This window comes from Mustela putorius, unplaced genomic scaffold (assembly GCF_011764305.1).
Source record: "Mustela putorius furo isolate JIRA1106 unplaced genomic scaffold, ASM1176430v1.1 tig00000698_pilon_pilon_pilon, whole genome shotgun sequence".
Classification (NCBI taxonomy): Eukaryota; Metazoa; Chordata; class Mammalia; order Carnivora; family Mustelidae; genus Mustela; species Mustela putorius.
Window position 1 is genome coordinate 1,957,174 of NW_025421449.1, and position 24,215 is coordinate 1,981,388.

The window sequence follows — 24,215 nt, forward strand, 5'->3', positions numbered from 1 at the left end:
GTCTTGATGATGACAGCTTTGTCGGTACAAGCCTTTCTCAAGAAACAAGAAAGGTCTAGGTACACAACCTAACCCTACACCTAAAGGAGCTGGAGAAAGAACAAGAAAGAAACCCTAAACCCAGCAGGAGAAGAGAAATCATAAAGATCAGAGCAGAAATCAATGAAATAGAAACAAAAAAAAACAATAGAACAAATCAACGAAACTAGGAGCTGGTTCTTTGAAAGAATTAACAAGATTGATAAACCCCTGGCCAGACTTATCAAAAAGAAAAGAGAAAGGACCCAAATAAATAAAATCATGAATGAAAGAGGAGAGATCACAACTAATACCAAAGAAATACAAACAATTATAAGAGCATACTATGAGCAACTCTACGCCAACAAATTTGACAATCTAGAAGAAATGGATGCATACCGAGAAACATATAAACTACCACAACTGAATCAGGAAGAAATAGAAAGCCTGAACAGACCCATAACCAGTAAGGAGATTGAAACAGTCATCAAAAATCTCCAAACAAACAAAAGCCCAGGGCCAGACGGCTTCCCGGGGGAATTCTACCAAACATTTAAAGAAGAACTAATTCCCATTCTCCTGAAACTGTTCCAAAAAATAGAAATGGAAGGAAAACTTCCAAACTCATTTTATGAGGCCAGTATCACCTTGATCCCAAAACCAGACAAGGATCCCATCAAAAAAGAGAGCTATAGACCAATATCCTTGATGAACACAGATGCGAAAATTCTCACCAAAATACTAGCCAATAGGATTCAACAGTACATTAAAAGGATTATTCACCACAACCAAGTGGGATTTATTCCAGGGCTGCAAGGTTGGTTCAACATCCACAAATCAATCAATGTGATACAACACATCAATAAAAGAAAGAACAAGAACCATATGATACTCTCAATAGATGCTGAAAAAGCATTTGACAAAGTACAGCATCCCTTCCTGATCAAAATTCTTCAAAGTGTAGGGATAGAGGGCACATACCTCAATATTATCAAAGCCATCTATGAAAAACCCACCGCAAATATCATTCTCAATGGAGAAAAACTGAAAGCTTTTCCGCTAAGGTCAGGAACACGGCAGGGATGTCCATTATCACCACTGCTATTCAACATAGTACTAGAAGTCCTAGCCTCAGCAATCAGACAACAAAAGGAAATTAAAGGCATCCAAATCGGCAAAGAAGTCAAACTATCACTCTTCGCAGATGATATGATACTATATGTGGAAAACCCAAAAGACTCCACTCCAAAACTGCTAAAACTTGTACAGGAATTTAGTAAAGTGTCAGGATATAAAATCAATGCACAGAAATCAGTTGCATTTCTCTATACCAACAACAAGACAGAAGAAAGAGAAATTAAGGAGTCAATCCCATTTACAATTGCACCCAAAACCATAAGATACCTAGGAATAAACCTAGCCAAAGAGGCAAAGAATCTATACCCAGAAAACTATAAAGTACTCATAAAAGAAATTGAGGAAGACACAAAGAAATGGAAAAATGTTCCATGCTCCTGGATTGGAAGAATAAACATTGTGAAAATGTCTATGCTACCTAAAGCAATCTACATATTTAATGCAATTCCTATCAAAGTACCATCCATCTTTTTCAAAGAAATGGAACAAATAATCCTAAAATTTATATGGAACCAGAAAAGACCTCGAATAGCCAAAGGAATCTTGAAAAAGAAAGCCAAAGTTGGTGGCATCACAATTCCGGACTTCAAGCTCTATTACAAAGCTGTCATCATAAAATTAATTTCTAAAAGAACTCTATTTAATTGGTTAAAAGGCAAGGCCTTATAAGAATCAGGCATTCTAAAACTCAGATGGAGATTAATGCAAATGTTTTTCAAGTTCACAGGATGTGGAAAATGATTCAGTATTAAAACTAGCTTAACGGGGTGCCTGGGTGGCTCAGTGGATTAAAGTCTCTGCCTTCCGCTCAGGTCAGGGTCCCAGGGTCCTGGGATGGAGCCCTGCATCCGACTCTCTGCTCAGCGGGGAGCCTGCCTCTCCCCCAGCCCCACCTGCCTCTCTGCCTACTTGTGATCTCTGTCTGTCAAATAAATAAACAAAATCTTAAAAAAAAAAAAAATCTAGCTTAAGTGTGTTGGTTTAACTAAAATAGCCATGTCTTGGGGCACCTGGGTGGCTCACTGGGTTAAGCCTCTGCCTTGGGCTCAGGTCATGATCTCAGGGTCCTGGGATGGAGCCCACCCCCCAATCGGGCTCTCTGCTCAACAGGGGGCCTGCCCCACCTCCTCTGACTGCTTCTCTACCTACTTGTGATCTCTCTCTCTCTGTCAAATAAATAAACAAATCTTAAAAAATAAATAAATTAAATAGTCATGTCTTTTGGTGTTCTCAACATCAAACAGAATACAGATAATCAACTTCTGAGGTTATTAAATTAATCTTTTACCTGCTGTAATCTGAGAGTAAAAATGACTAAAATGATGGTTAATTTTGTCTGTTTCATAAAGTCTTCATGGGTAACTGTTGAAAACAAATAGATTGAGGGTCTCCTGGCTGGTTCAGTCAGAAGAGGATGCAATTCTTGAGCTCAGGGTCGTGAGTTCAAACCCCGTGTTGGGGGTAGAGATTACTTAAAAATAAACAACCAAAAAAATAGGTTGAATAAATTAAAAGGTATATAGCTTTCAAAACCTTTGGTAACCTGAAACTTTGAAGTTTTGCTAAGTTATGTTAAACAGGGTTGAATTCACTGATTAGCGAAGTCTTTTCCAAATAAGACAGAATACAAAAGCACTGAATAATGAACATAGGTTTGCCTGCTTTTGGCTTCTTACTGCAGAGAAACTGGGGATACCTGGATCTGTTGGTAAATGTGCTTTGCGCTTTATTGAAAGTTGTACTAAAAGAAAACCAACAACAGACGTTTCTAGAAATTATGAAATGCTGGGGCGCCTGGATGACTCAGTCAGTTAAGCATCCACCTTCAGCTCAGGTCATGATCCCAAGGTCCTGGCATTGAGCCCCTCGTTGGGCTCCCTGCTCAGAGGGGAGCCTGCTTCTCCCTCTCCCTCTGCCTGCTGCTCCCCCTGCTTGTGTGCTCTCTCTCAAATACGTAAATAATTTTTTTTTTAAATTTATTTGACAGACAGAGATTGCAAGTAGGCAGAGAGGCAGGCAGAGAGAGGAGGAAGCAGGCTCTCTGCTGAGCAGAGAGCCCAATGAGGGGCTCGATCCCAGGACCCTGAGATCATGACCTGAGCTGAAGGCAGAGGCTTTAACCCACTGAGCCACCCAGATGCCCCGCCTTTCTCTGTGTTAAAAAGACCAAGTTTTCTTAGGTTGTTGGTCTGCTTTTGATAAGAAATTATAAACAAAGTTTTTGGTTTTTTTCCTTATCTGCCCAGAAAATTACAGTTCCTAAGCTTTGTCTATCTGGTATTTGATTATTTAAGAGAACTAAAAGTTCTCGATATTAGAGGAGCTACGTTTTGCTAACAACTAGGTAAAGTTCTGTGTTTGCTTTTGGAATCTATAGTTGCCACCCTGGTCTATAATTGCCACAGATCATTAAACCACAAGAGACTCTTAATCTCACAAAACAGAGGTTCGCCCGGGGGGAGGAGGGAGGGAGAGGGTAGTTGGGTTATGGACATTAGGGAAGATATGTGCTGTGATGAGTGCTGTGAAGTATGTAAACTTGGCAATTCACAGACCTGTACCCCTAGGGCTAATAATACATTACATGTTCATAGAAAAATAAAAATATTTTTTAAAAATTAAAAAAAATTAAGTTTTGTAATGATCTGTAGTCCTATTCAGGTATGTGCTGGAAAACCTTCAGAGGTTTTTAACAAACAAATATTCAAATTCTAAACGAAATCTTTTTGACTAATCAGGGCACCTGGCTGATTCAGTAGGTAAGCATGTGCCTCTTGATCTTGGGGTCGTTAAGTTCATGCCCCACTTGGGGCACAGAGTTTACTTACGAAAAAAAAAAAAAAAGGAACACTTTTGACTAATTAGGCTTGTTTATTCGGCAAGTTGGATTACAGGGGAAGTGCTGTCAAACAGATGGTGAGTAAATGCATGAGTAAATGCTATAACTGTTCCAGAAGTTATATGAAATCCCTAAAGTTTTAACATGTCCTGGTATAAGGTCATCTCTTCACATTCTAGTTACTGAAATGTTGTGTCGCAGAAGTAACTGCATTTCCTTGTGAACCACACTATAATGAACTGTCATCCAGTATTTCACCATGTCCTTCTTTTATTTTTCTGTTATTGTTCTGATGCTCTTAAAGCCAATTTTATCTTCAAGGAGATTCATGAAAAAGCCTTTTTGACAAATACAGGTTTCTAATATGTCTAAGATCACAAAACTGAAGTGGGTAAGAATTCTTGGAACTAATGGAAAAGCTGTATTCAGTCAGAACAAGAATTAGTAACGGGGGCTACATGAACGGAGAAAGATGATGATAGTTTCTATGAATGTTTCTTTGAGACATTGCTCGCTCTAATGTGTGCTCTTCCAGATTCAAGAGAACTTTTTCTCTTAAGATACAACTTACAGGGGCATCTGGGTAGCTCAGTTGGTGAAGTGTCTGACTCTTGATTTTGGCTCAGGTCATGATCCCAGGATGGTGAGTTCGAGCCCAGCATCGGGCTCCACACTGAGTGTGGAGCTTGCTTAAGATTCTCTCTCTTCCTCTACTCCTCCCCTAGCTCTCTCTCTCTCTCTCTCTCTCTCAAATAAATAAATAAATCTTAACAAAAAAAAATCTGTTCTCTTAACAAGACACCTTGGCTATATTACCAAGGCTTTAACTGGAAGGTCATATTTAGAGAAAGATGCATAGTTGCAGATATTCAGCTTTAAGGACCTGAGGTTGACTTTATGGAGCCAGTGGAACCCCTGGGAAATGCTGGCCTGACATCTTGCTAACAGAGTTCCCAGCAATCTTACCTGGTGAGTAAAGAAGATCACTTCCTGACAGATGCAGGAACCTCATGATATTTGGGGGAAACTGAGAAGAGGAATTCACTCAAATTTACAAGTCTTGTGGACAAACTGATGGCAAATATTTGGCTTGGCTTCTGGCTTTGAGAAGCTATTAAAAGCTCAATCTAAAATTCCTTATAAAAAATTCTAGCAAGAAATAGATTTAAAAGAACTTAGATGGTCAATCACTATTCTTTCTTTGCTTATAAAAGTAAATTAGGCCAAGTTTGTTAACATTGGACTTACTTTACGAAGAAATTTGTCTTCTTTTGGCTATTTTTGGTAAAAATGAGGGTGATCATAGAAAGAAAATGTTTCAATAACACATCTTTGTAGATATTAGATTTTAATACCATTCATTATAAAATAGATCAGACCCTTATTTTTTCTAGTGTCCCCCAATGCCTGACTACAATTCTCCAGACTAACATGCTGATTTTTCTCCCGCCCTTTTGACCTGAAATCATTTGAGAGCTACAATTGCCCTTTTTCTTGAAGCCCTACAAACTAAATTTGATGTAAGGAAATCAGCCACAATAGCTCACGCGTTCACAATCTCTGAGCCCATTGCTCGGCGGGCCACTAAAGATCATCAGAGCTACCTGAATTACAAACCAGGATGAGGAGATGACATCAGAGTAGACTACTTTCCCAAGATTCAGCACCAGGCCTGCGATTCTATTCTTCTTTCTTTTTAAATTGTAATATTAGAAGACAATAAAAACCTACTTATTTGCTTTCATCTCCCCCTTTATTACACCCTGGTAAAATATCACAGTTACTCATGAATTTAACTAATATAACTTCAAATACTCCCCTAGTACCGTATTATAATGAGAACTTGGATAGAATGTTTATGACCTCTTAGACACACTCCAACGTTCTGTTAGCTTCTGGTGCTTATACATTATGAAGGGCTTCCGTTTGGAAAAACCTTTCAAGAAGTACCATCTAATTCAAATTTAAGCAGCATTATATATAACATTCAATGGACTGACCCTTGTGTCTCTATAAAATTAGGTGATAATTTATTAAGAAAAGCTCCCAGACACAAGGGGAGAAACTTGCCCAACATGCCAGAATTTCCAATGTGATCACTAACCATGTTGTGGATGGAAAGGCCTAAGACAAAATAAGAAAAAAACACAGGTATCTTTCAGAGACGCTGCTCTGGCAGTGACCTGGATTCAGCCACCTCCCAAATCTAACTTTGCCCTATGACCCAGAAGATTCCAAGGTAACAACTGGTCAATGGCCTTCTTTACTAATTCCAGAAACCCCAAATGTTCAGCTCTCCTAATCTGTAGAAAACCACTACAGACTCCTGTATCTTATATAAATGTTCAATTATTGTCCTCGGTACCCAAATGTATGGCCAACCAGGCTTATGACATTCCTCAATGTCTTAATAGGAATAGGAACTATTGTAAATACCTCCAGAGTTCTTCCCATTGGGGACAGATGGGCCTCATCAATCAATGATTCTTTCTGGATTCTAATACCTACTGACATCTGCAAATTCAGGCAAGATACATCGTTATGCCCCGAACAACAATGGAACCAAGAATTCACACCAGATTGGCCTATAATAGCTATGCCCAAACAAATGCCTATGCCCATAAGATAGGGTATATAGGAAAAGGAAGGTTTTTTGGAAAGGTTTATAAAACACCTCTGTAATACTCCTTGACTTATTTTGTAACCAGAGTACTTTTCATCATAATGCTACTGTTATAGGGTGTAATACTAGCTTTGCAACTCAAATAGAATTGCCTGATGCTAACAAAAATTACGCTGGAGTGCCTGGGTGGCTCAGTCAGTTAAACATCCAACTCTTGGGGCGTCTGGGTGGCTCAGTGGGTTAAAGCCTCTGCCTTCGGCTCAGGTCATGATCCCAGGGTCCTAGGATGGAGCCCCACATCAGGCTCTCTGCTCAGCAGGGAGCCTGCTTCCTCCTCTCTCTCTCTCTGCCTGCCTCTCTGCCTACTTGTGACCTCTGTCTGTCAAAAAAAAAAAAAATCTAAAAAATAAATCCAACTCTTGATGTCAGCTCAGTTCACCATCTCAAAGTCATGAGATAGAGCCCAATGTCAGGCTCCATACTAACTGGGGAGTCTGCTTGAGATTCTCTCTACCTCTCCCTTTGCTCTTCCCCCTGCTCAGGTCCTGTCTCTCAAATAAACAAAATCTTTTAAAATATTATGCTAATATTGGGGTACCAAGGTGGCTCAGTCAGGTAAGTGTATGTCTTCAGCTCAGGTCATGATCTTGGGGTCCTGAGATCAAGCCCCATGTTGGGTTCCCTGCCCTGCAGGGAGTCTGCTTGTCTTTCTCCCTCTGCCCCTCCCCCCGCTAGTGAGCAGGCGCTCTCTTTCTGTCTCTCTCAAACAAATAAATAAGTAAAATCTTTTTAAAATTATGTTAATATTGATGCATATTATACCAAATGTTTTGGGAGACAGAACTACAACTACCACAAGAGATAATATTTACAGAAAATAACTGGTGAGGGACATTATTACAGATAATAACAAAATTTAATAACCACTTAAGCCCATCAACTTAACTATATCACAAAGCACACATGACTGTACATAAAGAAGGTAAACAGATGCTCTAATTTAAAACAACCAAATAACTTATGATGGATTTTTTTTTTTCCTTTTTTTGTCTTTCTAATTCTGTACCTATTCACTGGTGATGACTTCAAATTTTCTTTTTTTTTTTTGAAAGAGAGATCACTAGTAGGCAGAGGCAGGCAAAGAGGGGGAAGCAGGCTCCCTGCCGAGCAGAGAGCCCGATGCGAGGCTCAATCCCAGGACTCTGATATCCTGGCCTAAGCCAAAGGCAGAGGCTTAACCCATTGAGTCACCCAGGTGCCCCGACTTCAAATGTTATTATTGGGCTTTTATTACTATTTCTGTATTTATGCTATAATCAACACCCCAAAAATGTAAAGGCAAAATACACCACAAAGCACACATAAACATTTGCATGACAATTTGGTCTCACTAAAAAAATATATATCAATTGTAGTATTCCCTATTAGAGGCCCCACTACTGACCCTCCCCCCATAGACTCCGAGGTGACCTAAATTGGTCCTAGCATTGAGGGACAGGACGGGCCCAGGGCAGATAAGCAACCACCCTGGCACTGAGGGGCAGGACAATGACCCTCAATGCTTTCTGTCAAAAGATTATAGGTCAAAAGGGAGAATAATGACAGGAAAACTCTCTAAAGGCATGCTATATAAAGAAAGCCATTTTAGATTCCTTTCTCAGTCAATGTGACTCAAACCAAAAGTCTGATGTACAGCCTGCCACATGTGCACTGTACATGTCCTTTGTGAATGACTGAGATATCCATCAATGCTCCTACTCCCCTCAGTCCTTTATCATAGCACTCGTGATTCCTGCTTCTATGCTCATCTACAATCTTTTGAGCTTCTCCAAGATGTAAAAAGTACGGAACCTCTAATATACAGCCCTATAAGAACCTTTTATTCTGCGGAGTACTTTCTTCCCTGCAAAGAGCGTGTTTCCTGGACAGCTGTCCTAAGTTGGACTCTAGTAAAACTTTCTTGCTTGCTTTTAGAGATTCTAAAAGGTCTGTTCATTTGCATCGAAAATAGGACCTCACTGCAGAAACTACTGAAGGTGACACTCGAGGGCTCCCCTTACTCTCCCGGGTCACAGCCTTGCCGACCCCCTTGCTAGTGCCTGCCTTAGGCCACATCTTTTGTCCACAGAGACGCCCTCCCCTAGAATGGCCTTCCCTGCATGCCTTCCCCTCCCTTACACCTGCTCCATCCTCGGGGGCTCAGCCACAATGCCCCCTCTTCTGTGCCACCCTCAGCACAGGCGCTCAGCCAGAGTGGGCGTGTATCCGTCTATAGACAGTAGAGGTGGGACTCATCCACCCAGTTCATTTTTCTCCCTGCAGGTGTTTCACACCTGGCTAATGGCCTCCTTGCGATACAGGGCTCTCCGCCTCCCACAGCGCCGCCCTAGAGCCCACACAGGGTTGGACCAGTTCTCATGGCTGGACAGTTTCCTTTCCACAGACAGGAGGGTGAGGGGAGCAGGTTAAGTGGGGAGCCCTGAGTGGTCGGCACACACTGGTGGGGCTGAGGGCACTTGTCCATGCACCCAGAAGGTGCCTGCTGCGTCCCCTGTGTGGGGAGCACTACAGTGACCTAGAATGCAAGACACAGGCTGGCCATGCCAGAGGTCACCCACCACTGACCCCCACTCTTAGCCCCCATCCCCCCAGAAGTCTAAAGTCCACAGAGGGGATGGAGGTGGGGGACAGGTGGGGACTCATGGCCACTGGAGTTCCCAAAGCTCTAGCAGGGGATTCAGGGAAGCCCAGTGAGAGACCTGGGCCACGCCTGTCAGGTTTTGGAGTCCCTTCCCGGCCACTGCTGGAAAACAGTCCAGAAAAAGCCTCAGGACCCCAGCTAACCATCCTCACCCCTAGCAGTTCCAGAGCTTGCCAGTCTAACCCCAACAGGGCCTTATAACTAGTCCTCTGCTTCCACGAGACATGATACCAAAGAGGAAGGGGCCGGGGCACAGAGGACAGGGTGGGAAGAAGCCTGGCTTCCCACTGTTTATCCTTTGGATCTCATGCTGTGTACACCAGGCACACGGAATACCTACAGATTTGTTTGTAATCAAATGATTATAGTGAGAGCAGTATGCCTTCCCAGCTGAGAGGCAGGAAGCTGACACAGATCAGAAGCTTCCAGCCCCTGTGGTGAACAGACATATAGCCTGGGCCTGGCAGAGGGCTGCCCTCTGAGAGCCCGCTCCCTCTTCCGTACATTCAGAGCTGACCTGTGTCGAGATGACCCTCAGGATGCCCCAGGCCAGGCTACATCCGAGCTACAGGCACACCTGTCATCCCTGCCAGCACCAGCCTCCTGGACTCAGGGCCCAGCCATGGTGTACAGACCCCTGCCTAGGGTCAAGAAAAACTGCTTCCCCCACAGTCCCTGGTGGCACCCCTGATAGCGTGCCTGAGAGAGCATAAGTATGTGTGTGTGTGTGTGTGTGTGTGTGTGTCTGCCTCCCCTTCTAGACTGGGCACTAGTGATCATGTGGTTCCTCTAAGTGGGGTACACACAGTAGGTGCTCAATGTGGTGTTTCTTGAAAAGGGGCAGTGTCTGATGCAAGGGAAGATATTATTCTCATTTAGTGAGTGTATATATTAAGTGTTCCTAAATACCCAGCTTCCTGAATACCCTTTCTCAAGAAAGGGGCTGCAAAACCAGATCCCCTGTGGAAGTCAGCTAGGAATGTAAATACAGGATGTGAGCTGGGCTGGGAGTCAGGACTGGGTCACTGACACTGGCCCAGCAACAGTCTGGTCAAGGCCGGCTCAGCCACGGGTCACCTGCTTGGCCGGTGACAGGGCGCCATCTGCTGGTGAGAGCAGGAGCAGCAAAGTGGGGATGAGCCTGGTATCTGAGGGAAGTTGGGAAGTGGGGGATGTGTCCCTTCCCTCCCTAGCTTTGGTCTGCCCACATGACTACCTCACAGCTCCTGGCCTAGCTGCTCAGTTCCCTGAGAATGGATCACACCCCGTTCACATTCATTCTCTTTCTCTCACACATGCACACACCCACCCACCCCTGCCCAGACAACACCCCTCCCTGCCCAGCCCTGCAGAACCCACCACCAGAAGGAAGTTCCAAATTGGAAATCATAAGCCAGTGGTTTATTCAAGGCAGGGAAGAATCATATAAGGTTTATGTTCAAATGCAGATACCATACCCCCCCGAGACGTCACCTTCAAAGCTCTCGAGTGGGGTCCATGGATCTGTCTATAAACAGAAGCAGCTCATGGCGGCTGTCCCCATCATGACCTGAGACATTGTAAATGATCCAGCAGACACTAAGCTTCCAATAACTTCCCTCCTTTTCAAGGAACATAGTAGACCCAACTGTGGTTCCAACCCGGTGTGAGTAGAGAGGCCAGCACGTCGGGGAGCAGGGGCCCCTGTTCTCATCTTCTCCCGTGGCCCTCAACGGAAAAGGCCACCCAGGGCTGGGACAGAACTTGCTCCATCTCTCAACACCTACATCCTTAGCCTTAGCTCCAGCTTCTAGAAGACCAGGAAAGGTGTAGTTCAGAAGCCACAAGGCCAAGGAGACAAGCTGCACGCCCTCGTGCCACCAACCACTTAAGAAACCCGTGATTTAAAAAGCTCTGCCTTGGTTTCTTCATCTGTAAAGTAGGGTTATTAAGACCACCCCTGTCACAGAGTCACTGCGGGGGTTCAACGGGGTTCAACACTGGCCAAGTGCTGACAATACTGCCCGACGTTTAATCAGCCGGGCGTGGAGAGAGAGGACTGTCCGTGAGACAGTGACAGGCAGCTACTGATGTTTTGCTGGCGGCCGTGAGGCTGGGTTCCTGGGGGCTTGGGCTGAAAGGCCTAGAAGGGGGCAGGAAGGCTGCTCTGGGCCTGCCTGAGGGATGTTGCAGCTGAGAGCCCATGGAAAGCTGGAGTTCTGAAGGACTGCCATCAGAGAAAGAATGGACTAGGGATAAAATGCACTTTTTCATAATAAGAACACTGCTTTGTCTTTGCCTGGGCCCTGAATTAAGAAAGAAAACAAAGTCACAGGCCTGCCCTCACAGTGCATGTGCGGTTTGACTATTCCTTTCCCTTATGGCCCAGAAACCCTTCGGGCTGAGAAAGATTGTTTCTAACAAAAGAGGTGCTCCTAACCTGGTCTCGGGCAGGTGTCTGAGGGAAAGGACGGCAGCCCTTCTGCAGGACAGCCCGTCAGCCCACACAAGGCTCCATCAGACAAGGGTAGGGGCCTAGTACTACACCAAATCCACCCGGAACAACCCACTGTGAGCTACAGTCAGCAGAACAGCAGGCGTCGGCTGCTGAGAACTGCCTGTGATAGAGGGAGTACAAAAGATAAAAAAGACAAGAAGAGTCAAATGATTAAAGAAATTAAAAATAGATTTTAACACATAAGAAGGGAATGAGATATTATCCCCTCAAATAGGATTTTTTTTTTTTTTTTTTTTTTTTTTAGTAAAAGGTAAAACACTTACCAGATCTGGAGAGAAAATAGAGTATACAAAATCAGATTTTTAAAAGAACTAAACAGAACTTTTTTTTTTTTTTTTTTAAAGTAAGCTCCACACCCAGCACAGAGCCCAACGCAGGGCTTGAACTCATGACCCTGAGATCAAGACCTGAGCTAAGATGAAGAATCGTTCACCTAACCGATGGAGCCACCGACGCCCTCCCCTCCGAACTTTTGAAAATAAAATACGTAGCCTTAAAACTCAATGATGGATTCAAGAGCAGACTGAACACAAATGGAGAAGCAAACCATGAAATGCAGACGGATCTCAGAATGCGGCAGAAAGACGAAGAGAAAGGAAATATCCTAGAATGGAGGCCCCCAGAGGAATTCCAGGCAAAAGAGACCCAAGGGATGGAGGGGAAGCAACATGCCCAGAGCTAATGACTCAGAATCTTCTGGAAATGAACACAGACAGCAATCCTCCTGCAGGAAGTACAGAAGACGAGAGAAAGGATGAAAAGAGGGCTCAGACCTCTGCGTCCAGCACACAGCAGGCCCGGGAAATGCCCGCTCCCGCCTTTGCAGCTCACTCCGGGCACTCCTTCCCACCCGCTTTGCCAGCGTCTCTGTCCCAGCCAGCCATACTCTCCCAGACCTTTCCAAGTGCCGCTCCTCGGCAAGTGTGATCCATTCTTACAAGTCATCCCCAAAGGTCCAGGAGCCTTTCCCCTGCAGAGGAGTGGGGTGCAGGGTGGCCTGGTCTGCTGATCCAGCCACTGGCCAGAGGGAACAGTGAAGTCAGAGAGATGCCCCTAGTGGTCGGAGGACCCAGGAAGCCCAACTGGGCGTGAGGCCTTGACAAAGACAAAGAACTAACTTGGGGACACGAGGAGAGGATGGAGAGGAAAGCCTGAGGACTGTGCAGAGCTACCACCTCTGGACAAACTCATTCGAAAGTGCTGAGGTCGGGTTAAGGGGCTGGGGAAAAGTGGCTTCAGCTCAAGCCGAGGAGCAGACCAGAGGCGTCAGGGGGACAAAGAGGCCTGGGGTGGGGAGACCAGGGCCAGGAGCCATGACTCAGGTTGCAGAAGGAGCAAGCCTGGCTCCAGAGGGCACCCACGAGCGCCTGGGGGATGCCCATGATGCTTACCGGAGTAAGGTGAGAGCCTGTAACTGAGCCCTCTCAGCCCAGTCTTCATCTCCCTGTCTCCACAGGGATCTTCTGCCCTGCAGACACCTGCGGCTTCTGAGCCAGCCATCCCAGGGCTGCACCCCAGGCCTGCGCACAGGGAAGCAGGCTGGGGAAACCAGTAGAGGGGGAGAAGCCAGAAAAGCCCCATCCATATCCAAGGGCTGAGAGAAGGAGCGATCCCTGTAACTCTCATCTGCCGATGGGAAGTGTTCCTTCTACCTCCTACAGTGACAGGTAGCCCTTTCCCTAAAATCTCTAATTCCCTCCTTAAAAGAGTAATGTGTTTATCATAGAATGTTCAGGAAGCACCCAAGGGTATTTTCTCACATCCATTTGTGTCCTGTTTGATTTCCTTTCCATTTCTTCTCCTGTATATACGCGTGTTTAACATAACAGCATCTCGCTATCTCTACAGATGAGGATCCTTGCCTTTTCCAACCTATGTTCTAAGGAATATGCCAGTCTTTGTTCAAGCATGTAATTAGATTTTACGCACCACTTTTAGTAGCTCCACAAATGGCATTGTACAGCTTTAACAAAATCTATTTAAGCCATTTTCTGGGGCTGGTTGTTTCAGGTTGCATCAGATTGCTTGCTGTTTTACATGAGAACCATACTGGGTTAGCTGGCACCTCTTTCAGGACCCATTTCAATGCCCACCTCCTCCAGAAAGCCTTCCCAGACGCCTTCAACATCTCCCACCTCTGAACTCTGACCACTTGCGGTATGTCTGACCTGGCTCACCAAGGAAACCTCGTATCCCTCACCGCTCTCTGTCCCACAGTGGTGGGCTGGTCTCGCGTCCAGAACTCTACTGCACACAGCCCAAGGGAGCCTCCCAGCACCTCGCACATAGCAGGTGCTCAATACATGCAGACAGCTTCGACCCCAGCACCTCCAGACTGCATGACCCCAGAGAGCTCCACCTGCTGAAGTGTAAGCACCGCCAGGGGCCTGGTCTTGGCATTCTGTGTCTTTGCTGGGCACTGAGAGACAAATGGGCCTCCATCAGTCTGCCCTAATTTTCAAGACCCAGTCACCTCCCTGTGAAAGTTCCGAGCTCCAGTCAAGACAGCCAAGGCTAAATAAGACGTTCAACTCCTCTACGACCAGGCCACTGGGTCCTACCTTGACCAGGCAGGCACCATCCTCATTATAGACATTACTAAACCAGGTACATAAGAGGCTAGCAGGTTTGCTAAGGTAGTGGATGAGTGGGTGGCGGAGTGGGGATTCGAATCCAGGCCATATGAGTGGTAGAGAGCCTTGAACGCTGGGCTAAGTACGACCACATCAGGAACTGGCCTGGGATTCCAAAATTCCTTTCGTGTGGGCCCATGCCCGTCAGCTCACCAGAAAGTTCCCTCCAAAACCAACCACAAGCCTCAAGTTTGTCTGCCACGGCAGATGCTTCTGCTTTAGCTCAGTTCAGCAAACGCTATGTGCTTACCAGGTACCTGACACTGCTCTGGCTCTTGGAGGATGGGGGCAAAAGTCTCCGCCCTCTAGGGACACTGAATGAATGTTACAGAGGAAGAAAGGGCGAGGGGTGGATGGTGTAGGGCTGAGGGCTTCCTGAAAGAAGCAGTGACCAAGCTCATCTCTCTGTTTTGTTTTTTTTTTTTTTAAGATTTTATTTGTTTGAGAGACAGACAGACAGACATAGTGACAGATACCAAGAGAGAGCACGAGTGGTGGGCAGAGGGAGAAGCAGGCTCCCCACTGAGCAGGGAGCCCGACATGGGGTTCAATCCCAGGACCCTGGGGTCATGACCCAAGCAGAAGGCAGACACTTAACTGACTGAGCCACCCAGGTGCCCCCAAGCTCCTCTTGAAGGCTGAGTGACCCTCCACTTTCGAGACCACCACACCTTGCCTGGGAACCTCAGACACACTTGACCAATGGCTGTTTACAGAAATGCTCTACCGTCCCAGTGTCTGGATCTTTGGTCAGGCAATAACCTCCACGGAGATGCTCCTTGAAGAGAAAGACACAAATCCACATGGGCACACACACCTGCCTATGGAACTCCTCTCCACGTGCCAAAGGCCCCACTCAAATCCCACCCTATGTACACCATAACCCCCAAGGCAGGAATGTGCTCCCCTTCCTCTGGGTTCCCACAGTATGTCAACAGCTCTAAGGGGTACACATATTCCAGCACATGAGCCACACACACACATACACACACGCGTGTCATCCTTGCACATGCAAACAGTCAATAAATATTTGTTGAATTCAGTTCGATGCTTGAAGCCTTGGCATAATTGTATGGGCTAAAATGCTATGACCAAGTCAAAGCAAAAAATATAAGACACAATTCAAGTAAAAAGTGGCATGAAAAGCGGCCTCCAGGCTGGGTGGCCTGGGGAAAGCCCCCTTTGCCTTTGACCCTCCATTGCCTCCTCATCCGAAGACCAAGGCTAGTCATGCTTGGCGGGGATCCGCCATCACACGGCCGCAGTGAGGATTCAATATGGCGACACTCATCAGGCCCCTGCATGGGGCCTGAGCCCTCAGGCTCCTCGGCAGCGGCAGCTATCGTCACCTGGGCCAAGGGCACACATCCACTCAGAGTTGGCAGCCATGTACACAGGCTCCCGGTTGCTCCCACACCAAGCACGAGTGCAGTAAAACTCCATGGGACGCATCTCCTCGGGACACGGTGCTGATACCGTCTCTTTGTTCCTGTTTCAATTCCCCATCTAAACTGATTTCAAACGCTGTCTACGGGGCGCCCTGCAGTTGGAAAGGCCCTGGCCTCACTCACCCAGGGTATCAGAGCCGCTCTCCACAGTCTCGTTGACCTTCCTTGCAACTCTGGCCACGGCCTCACCCATCTTCTTCAGCATGCAGGCGAGGGGGTCCTGTTGCCAGCCACCAGGCCGGTCTGCTGCTCACAAGGGGGCCCGTGCCTGGGGAAGACACAGGACCATGAAGCGCCTGCCGCCCAGCTGGGGACACGCCCCCGACGCCATCCTTCCCTGGGACCCAGGCTGCAGGAAGCCTGCCGGGAGGATGCCAGGCCACGCACTTCCACCTGGGAGGCCCAGACACCATGCCATGTGCAGCTGATCTGCCCATCAAGGGTGGGGGCAGCCCAGCCCAACCAGTTTCCTGCGTGGGTCCACACGTCTGACATCTCCAGACTCAGGGCAAGGACCTGAAACAGTGGCCAGGCAGATGTGAGGACTCAGGTGTGTGCTGCCTGGGACTCACTGAGCAGGTGGAACAATGGAGAAGCTGGGGGCGGGGGGGGGGGCAGCCAACTGTGGAGGAGAGACACTTGTCCCTCCATCCAGCAGCATCTGGGCTGGTGCCCTGTCCACAACCACAGGGACAAGCTCCCCAGCTCCCGGCTCACCGCACCTGCCTCTGCTGGGTACCTCCTGAGTGCTGGGAAGTAGGGGTACAAAGGCAAATGTAGGCGGCCTGCTAGGTCAGAGATCACAGTTGGAGAGGGGAGGGGTCATTAAGCATTCCCTTCCCACCTGTCAACAAGGAGGGACGGCTAGGGTTGATTCCGGTTGTTTTAGCCGCAGACGTGATGATCAGCCTGGTGCAAGAGTTTATCTGCCAGACCCGAGGGAGAAGAGGGCAGGGCGGGGCGAGGAAAGGAGAGAAGAGAAATTGGATCACGGGGGGGGGGGGGGGGGGGGGGGGGGGGGGGGGGGGGGGGGGGGGGGGGGAGGCTTCAAGAAGGGTGAGGAACACAATCAAAGCTATTTGGGGTTAAAGACACAAGGGACTCTAGAAAGGTCTCCAACTCCCTGTTTGATAACAGAGAGGGAAACTAAGGCACAGAGCCGGACCAAGTCCAAAGTGAGCAACAATGTTAACAGCTCAGCTCCACATTCAGCGCTCACCTCTTTATAAAAATCGCCCACAAGACGGGCAGCAGCACCCCAGGGACAGAACGAACTTGGGGCCAAGGCCAGTGCCCTTTTTTTTGCCTCTGGATCCCAGTCTCAGCTTCAAAGACAGCTCTGAGTGTCAAAGGCCGAAGAAGGTGAGGACAGAGAGAAGGGGGTAAGGGGAGCGCTCGCCGTTGTTACCAGACACCACATCAAAGTCCACATGTGCTCAGCTACACAGGCAGGACAGGCAAAGCTGAGCCAGGGCTGGCCAGGCCCAGCCATCTGCTGAGTGACTCTGGTACGTGGCTGCATCTCACCACGGAGGCTGACTCGGAAGGTCTGAGACCCACAGTGCAGTAGAATTAGAGCGGTGGCCTCATGCCCAACTCTGCCATTTATTACTTCAGGGGCCTTGGGAAAGATTTTTAACTACTCTGAGCTGTAGTTTCTTCCTCTGAGTAAGAGATCTAGTAATACCTCACTGGATTCATATGAGAATTGAACAAAAATATTTACATCTTTCCAGCCCAGGGCCCAGGACATGTAGGTCTTAACAAATTCTAGTCAAGAGGATAAAACAGTACACATGCAATAGGACACTGGCCTCTAATCCCAATTTCATACCCATGTGACTTGAACAAACAACTCAGTGGAACTCATCTTTAAGGAATGACTAGAATTTCCTTCTCCACCTCCAGGAAGCTTTCCCTGATTGCCTCAGCCCTCAGTGTTTTCTCCTCCCTCTGAGTTTCAGCACCACTTAATGACAGCACAAACCATTTGGGTTACTTAGGAGCTTTTTAAAATATACATAATTATCTCCCTAATCAGCCTGTGGGCAGCTGGGCACAGGGAGCAGCTCTCCACTGTGCTTCCCCTCCCCCACAATTTACACCACAAACTGAATAAAGATGTCTAGGTAGGATACCCCAATGGTGATGATGACGATCAACAGCCACCACTTGGGTTCCAAATCGAAATACAAGTCAATGGACTCTTAAAATAAATCCAAGACAGCGTCTAAATGAGAAGGGTCATAGAGTCAAATGTCCAATGGTGCTAGGTAGACAACTTGCATAACGTGGGCCAGGGGAGGATAGTTGGGAATAGTGAGGACTATGGCAAACTAAACCCAACACCTCCACCATGCTGCCCTTAGGACCATCCCCTAAGCCTGAGTCACAGCAATGTTGCTGGGATCTTGGTGACTTAACCCTAACCGCTATGAATGAGAACGCTGAGGGCTCAAGAGGGGAGGTAAGTGAGCTAGAGGGAAGACAAAAAAGCTCAGTCTCCTAACTCCCAGCCTAGGATTCTTCCTATTGTACCATGCTCCTGCCTTGCCCTAACCCTAATACTTATCATCCATAATCACAAACACGTATGGAGCAGCTACTAGGTATAGGGCATAAGAATGAAGAGGACAGAAACAAAGGAAAAAGCTCGGACTTATGGTTCTGATGGACAGCTTTCTAGGAAACATCACTGAGTCACTCCTGGCCTCCCAGCACAAGGGAAAAGGAAGGTCGATCTCCAAGATGCCCAGGGTCTGTGCTAACCCTGAGGGGGGCTGTCTGGGCTGATTACTTTCAGCCAGGCGCTATGCTTACTATTCTAGCTGCCACCAGGTTGGGGGGGGTTGGGGGAGGAAGGGAGCAGGGCAGGGGATGCCTCAGGCCCTACAGCCCACTGATGACAATCAAATTAAAAACATCACCCCTGGTGGCAAGCAAAGACACTCTACGGTGTAGATCAGAGAATGGACATCAAAGTGGGAACAGGAGCAAGCTACAAGGTCTGGCTGTCAGAGCCAGTCATTAGTAGGAAGGGCCCCTTACATTCCAGAGGATGCTCTGGGTACCACACAGATGTGTCCTAGACCCCTGACAGGTGCCATCTGTCCCAAACTGCCAACCGCAGTAACTGACCAGGAAACCACCTTCCCTTCACCTAACACAACCCCTCCCCTCTTCAGGGAGCATTCCTTCTTACAGTCCAGCTGACTGTCCCTCTCTCAGGTCAGATGACAAAATTTGTCACTCTGGCAAAGCCGGGATTGTGAGAGAGGAGAATGGCAGGGTCAGGTGTGGTATAAGACCTGAGGTGGGGTCAGGAGGCCCTGGATTGAGGGAAGAATAAATAGGATGACAAAAGTCTGGAGTGGGTCCCCAAAAGGGCGCCTTAAGAGGTTGTCCAACTTCACAACGGCTCCTTTCAGATCTAACCCAACACTGGGCCTCTTTGACAAAAAAGAAAAAAAAAAAAGCAAGATTTATTTAGCATGTAACAGAAACCCCAAGAAAGAGGAGGTTGGGGGGTAGAAATAAAAATAAAGCTATTCTTTTGTTTTACAGTGTTTTTGAGAAAAATAGAAAACTGTCTGGATCACATTTGAGTGGCAGAGAGAGCTATGGACCTACTGTGGACAGAGTGCAAAAGCCCATAGGCAGGGCAGCCCATAGGGTGGGGGGACCCTTGTCTCTATAAAAAAACAACACGAGGGGGGCCTGGGTGGCTCAGTGGGTTAAACCTCTGCCTTCAGCTCAGGTCATGATCTCAGGGTCCTGGGATCGAGCCCTGCATCAGGCTCTCTGCTCAGTGGGGAGCCTGCTTCCCCCCCACCCCCGCCTGCCTCTCTGCGTACTTGTGATCTCTGTCTGTCAAATGAATAAATAAAATCTTTAAAAATGAATAAAAAAACACGAGTCAACAAAACTCAGCATGTCAGCACCACTCTGGCCACCCATTTCTTGCAATCCCACAAGAGAAGTATCATGCCGGCCAGCAGGAGCGATCAGTATGCGAGGGAGTCTTCCTGGAACTGGAACCCAACTACAGGGCCCCAGGAGAACCCCACAGGCTCAACCTCTGGGCTCTTTGAGGCATCTGGCCAAACCCACAGGCAGAGTGATAGTAGAAGAAAGTCAGAGACTGTCCCCAAGGGACCGCAGGGAAGCCTTAGCTAATTTCAAGGCTAAGTGCTCCAAGTCCTGGAGACCCTTCAGCCCAGGCTCCAAAGCCATACTCGCAGGGCTGCTGTCCCCAGCCATACATCCCTCTCCCTACATCCCAACTCCCCTTTCCTCGGAGTGGGCATCATAGCCTCAGGAAATGTTTAAATCCAACAAACATCTCCTGGGCACCTTCTCAAAGGGCCACACAGGGGAATAAATTTATAGAGATGGGGAACAGGCCAGAATGAGCTTCCACAACTAGGAGAAACTGGGCGACGAAACGAAGAATAGCTAGATGCTAGTAGGGCTGTGACACCAGGCCCAAGGGGCACGTGTGCCCTCCTCACGAAGGCAAGAGAGACACAGACTGAGCAGAAGGACCCAAAGAAATGAGAGAAGGTGGGAGACAGCTAGCCAATCCATCCCAGACTACTGGCGGAGGGGGAGGAGGCCGTAGGCCCTGGAGACACTCTGTCCTGTTTCTCTGCAGGGAGCGAGGTAAAGTTTTCTGGGGGCAGCAGCCTAAGATCAGAGTTTGGAAAAGTTCCCAGTGTTTGGAGAGCAGCAAATGATCTACAACTTTTGAGAAAGGTCTTTGCAAATGTTAAGCATTTCCCACATTAATGCATTAAATGTAGGTGATTCAGGACACAATAAATTAAACAACAGAAAAGTGGTCTTCCTTTGTGGGAGCTGGCAACAGGCCCTTCTGATCTATAACCTAGTTTCACCGGGATACAAGGCTGGAGTTGGGGTGGTTTTTGCTTAAGCCCTGCCTGCAGCCCCCTGCTGGCGCTCCTGCTCTCCCCAGTGAGGACTCTGCCCTATCTGGAGCCCAAAGATCTGTTTGGAGGAGCTGCTGCGGACACCCCGTCCGCACCAGCTGCTCCTATATTTAGTTACATGTGGTCACTTGGGAACTTTAGAGCCTGGCAGCCGCTCCGAAGGGCAACTCGAGCCTCCTGGGCCATGTGTGCAAGCTCCCCCACCGCGGGCTCCCGCGGGTCCCTCCGGCCACACCAGGTGGGGAAGCAGGTGGGAAGGTGAGAGACGGAGGTCTGGATGGTATCCAAGTAGCCCCGAAAGCCCTGGAGACCTGGACAGAGTTGACCCACTTTCCCACCCCAGGGAAGCAGCCCGCTGGGGCGTGAGCGGGACCGGCTGGCGCCTGGTGTTGAGCCTTGGGGTTTGCAGCGCCGCGCGCACACTCCGCTCTGGGCACCTAGGAATCCTCCGGCAGCGCCTCCCAGGAATGTGCGCAGGGCCAGGCCGGGGTCCTTGCGCCTAGCGCAAGGGGCCCGCCTTACCCGTCTACCCCACCCCCCGGAACCCGCAGCCAATGGCTCCTCGTCGCCGGCCCTCCGCTCGCGCGGCGGGCGGAGACTGGGGAAAATAAAGCAGGGAGAGGGGCGAAAGCTGGCGATTGCAGAGGGTCGGGGACTCCCGCGCTCCCCGGAGGCCGGGAGGCATGCTCTGGGGCTGGCATCTGCGGCTCCCGGAACGGAAGCGAATCCCGACAGCGCTGCTTCTGGAACGAAATACATCACAGCTTCTCCCGGCCGGGGCGCCTCCCGCGGGAACGGAGGCCCTGCGCCGCTTCCCCGGGCTCCCTACTCCCTGCCACCGCTGCACCCACTCTCGCGGGCCAGCCGGGGTCCCGCCGCAGTTTGCAAGCAGAAGCCGGCACGGCGCCGGGCCCCTGGGCACTGCAGAAGCCGCAGCTGATGCACCACTGCCCTCTCCACCCGGTGACCTGGGGGAGGGGAGGGGACGCTGCAGAACCGGGGGCACTTCTCTCCCTCTCGCCCCCAGCCCTCCAGCGCTCAGTCTCAGACTGCATTTACTTTGCGGGGCACGAAGCGTGGGGCCCCGTTCTGGGCCGCTTTCTGCTCCACTTACAGCGACAATGCCTCCTAGCGCCCTGCGCAGCGCAGTCACGCTCCCTCGGCCGCCGGCGGCGCCCCATGCAACTGTGGCGCGCTGGAGCGGGCGGGGCGGGGCGCGCGGAACCGCTGTCGGTGCGCGCACGGCCGCTCCGCCAATCGCCGCGCCAGGATAGGTGCCGGAGCGGGAGCGGGCCGCAGGCCGGGCCGCGAGCAGCCAATCAGCGCGCCAGTCCTCACGCCGCGCCCGGGAGCGGGGCGCGCGGAAAAGCGGCCCGCGCGCTCTCGTGCGCAGGGTGGATCCGCTTTGTGTGCGGCTTCTGGAGGGAAAGCGCTGGGGAGGGCGGGCGTGTAGACCCGAACGTGCTACACAGACCCTGAAATAGGACTGAAGCTCCAGGTTCTTCTCAAGGGAATGGGGTTGAATCAGCCAGATCAGGGGTACTTTGAGAAATGCGGATTGAAAACTTTCCATGGGACGCCTTGAGGTGCCCAATTGGGTTTTTAGAGACGATAACAATGGCTACCCTTAAGTATCTTACCTTTCTAAATCCCAACATTCTCCATGATAAAGTAGGAGTTAAAGTACAAATACACAGGGGTCATTGCGAGGACTAATATATGACAAGTTTCCTGCAGTGCTGAGCCTGACAGCTCAGGGAAAGGCGGTGGCTTCATTGGGGGTACTCACCATATACCCTTTAAAAGGCACTACAGAGACCACAAAAGAGGTGAGGCCCCTCACTCAGCCTGTGACAATGATCAACATGTCCCATGTTCTAGTAAACAGAGCATGTACTATGTAGAAGTCCTGAAGAAAGACCATTTAATTCCGCCTCTGGGGCAGTGGGGTGGGGGGAGCTTGGGGCACTCAGGTAAGGAACACACATTCCCCCCAGGGTCTTGATGGATGTTATTAGTTGGGTCATCTGCCCCAAAAGAGGTACCTCGGAATGTGACCTTATTCGAAAATAGGGTCACTGCAGAGATTAGTTAAGGTAAGGTCATACTGGAGTAAGGTGTGTATCGTGTTCTGATGAGAAGAGACACATACGGGGAGAAGGACATGTGAAGACAGAGGCAGATTTGGCAGTGATGTGCCTATAAGCCAAGGAATCCCAAGGACTGTGTGGGCAAGGCCCCTAAGCTAGGAAGGGGCAAGAAAGGAAACAACTCTGACGACACCTCGATTTGGACTTCCAGCCACCAGAACTATGAGAAAAGATATTTCTTTAGTTTTAAGTCACATTGTTTCTGGCAATACAGGGAAGGGGAAACGTCTCCAAAAAAAGTCTTTAAACCTGAATGCCTAGGATATGCAAGGTCCCCATGTCTCTGGGTATGCCAAGATCAATGAGACCCAGATCCTGCCCTCAAGGGGTTACCACTTGGGGATCCCTGAATGGCCATGTGTTCTGACTCCATCCCACGAAGACTATCTGTGGAGACCTTTCCCCAACCTCATCATCACTCTATCCCTGCCACATATTTACCAGGTTCCAGGTATTAAGAACAAAAGTGTTGGGTCCTCTTCTGCCCAAGCCAAGATCCTTACTACTCTGGACAAAGAGGACTCGGCCACTTGTTACACTTAAAACCACCCTTAGAGGGCGCCTGGCTGGCTCAATCAGTAGAGCATGTGACTCAGTCTCTGGGCTGTGAGTTCCAGCCCCAGGCTGGGCATAGAGCTCAATTTTAAGGGGGAAAAAAAAAAGGAAAGAGAAAACAGCCTTACATCTCCGGCTAATTTCCACAGAAATCTTTTCCAGAGAAGTCTTCTCTTCTCTTCCAGGCCATATACAGACCTGAGATCGCCAGACTAGTGCTTCTGTGCATATAGTAAGGGCTCAGTGAATACCACTGACTGATGGCCCAGCCTGGGGCACCCCATATTCGTTCCTTATATTCTCCTCTCTCCCAAAAATTTCATCCTGGACCCTCCAACTCCACAGGGAGAAGACTCCTGCCCAGCTCAAAGACCACGGCTCCTGTGGCTGGTGAGTTTGCTTCTCCAGAGTACTTACTGCTCCAGGCCCATGACTATGCCATCTCTGCAAATGTCTTTTCTCCCAAGACTCTGCCTGATTTTAGCTCAGCCAGAGCTTGGCACATAGTAAGTTCTGGTATCAGTCAGTACTTTCTGTCCCTGCATCATAAAACACCCCAAAGTGCAGAAGGGTCTTTTCTTTTCTTTTCTTTTTTTTTTTTTTGAGGGAGGGAAGGAGCAGAGGGAGATAGAGACTCTGAGCAGGCTCCACTCCTAGCGCAGAGA

General features: G+C 48.7%; 1 protein-coding gene across 4 annotated transcripts in view; it reads right to left on the minus strand.

Moving 5' to 3' along the window:
* The window catches only part of LRRC20 (leucine rich repeat containing 20), an 87,001-nt gene extending 64,934 nt beyond the window's left edge, over positions 1–22,067 (minus strand). For all 4 annotated transcript variants that reach the window (XM_045083453.1, XM_004769522.3, XM_004769524.3 and 1 more), the window contains exons 1-2: positions 21,960–22,067; positions 16,020–16,164 (exon numbers count right to left, since the gene is read on the minus strand). In XM_045083453.1, the coding sequence (XP_044939388.1) occupies positions 16,020–16,101 (82 nt within the window). In that variant the 5' untranslated portion in view covers positions 16,102–16,164; positions 21,960–22,067. The remainder of the gene's footprint in view (positions 1–16,019; positions 16,165–21,959) is intronic.
* Between the last annotated feature and the right edge of the window lie 2,148 nt (positions 22,068–24,215).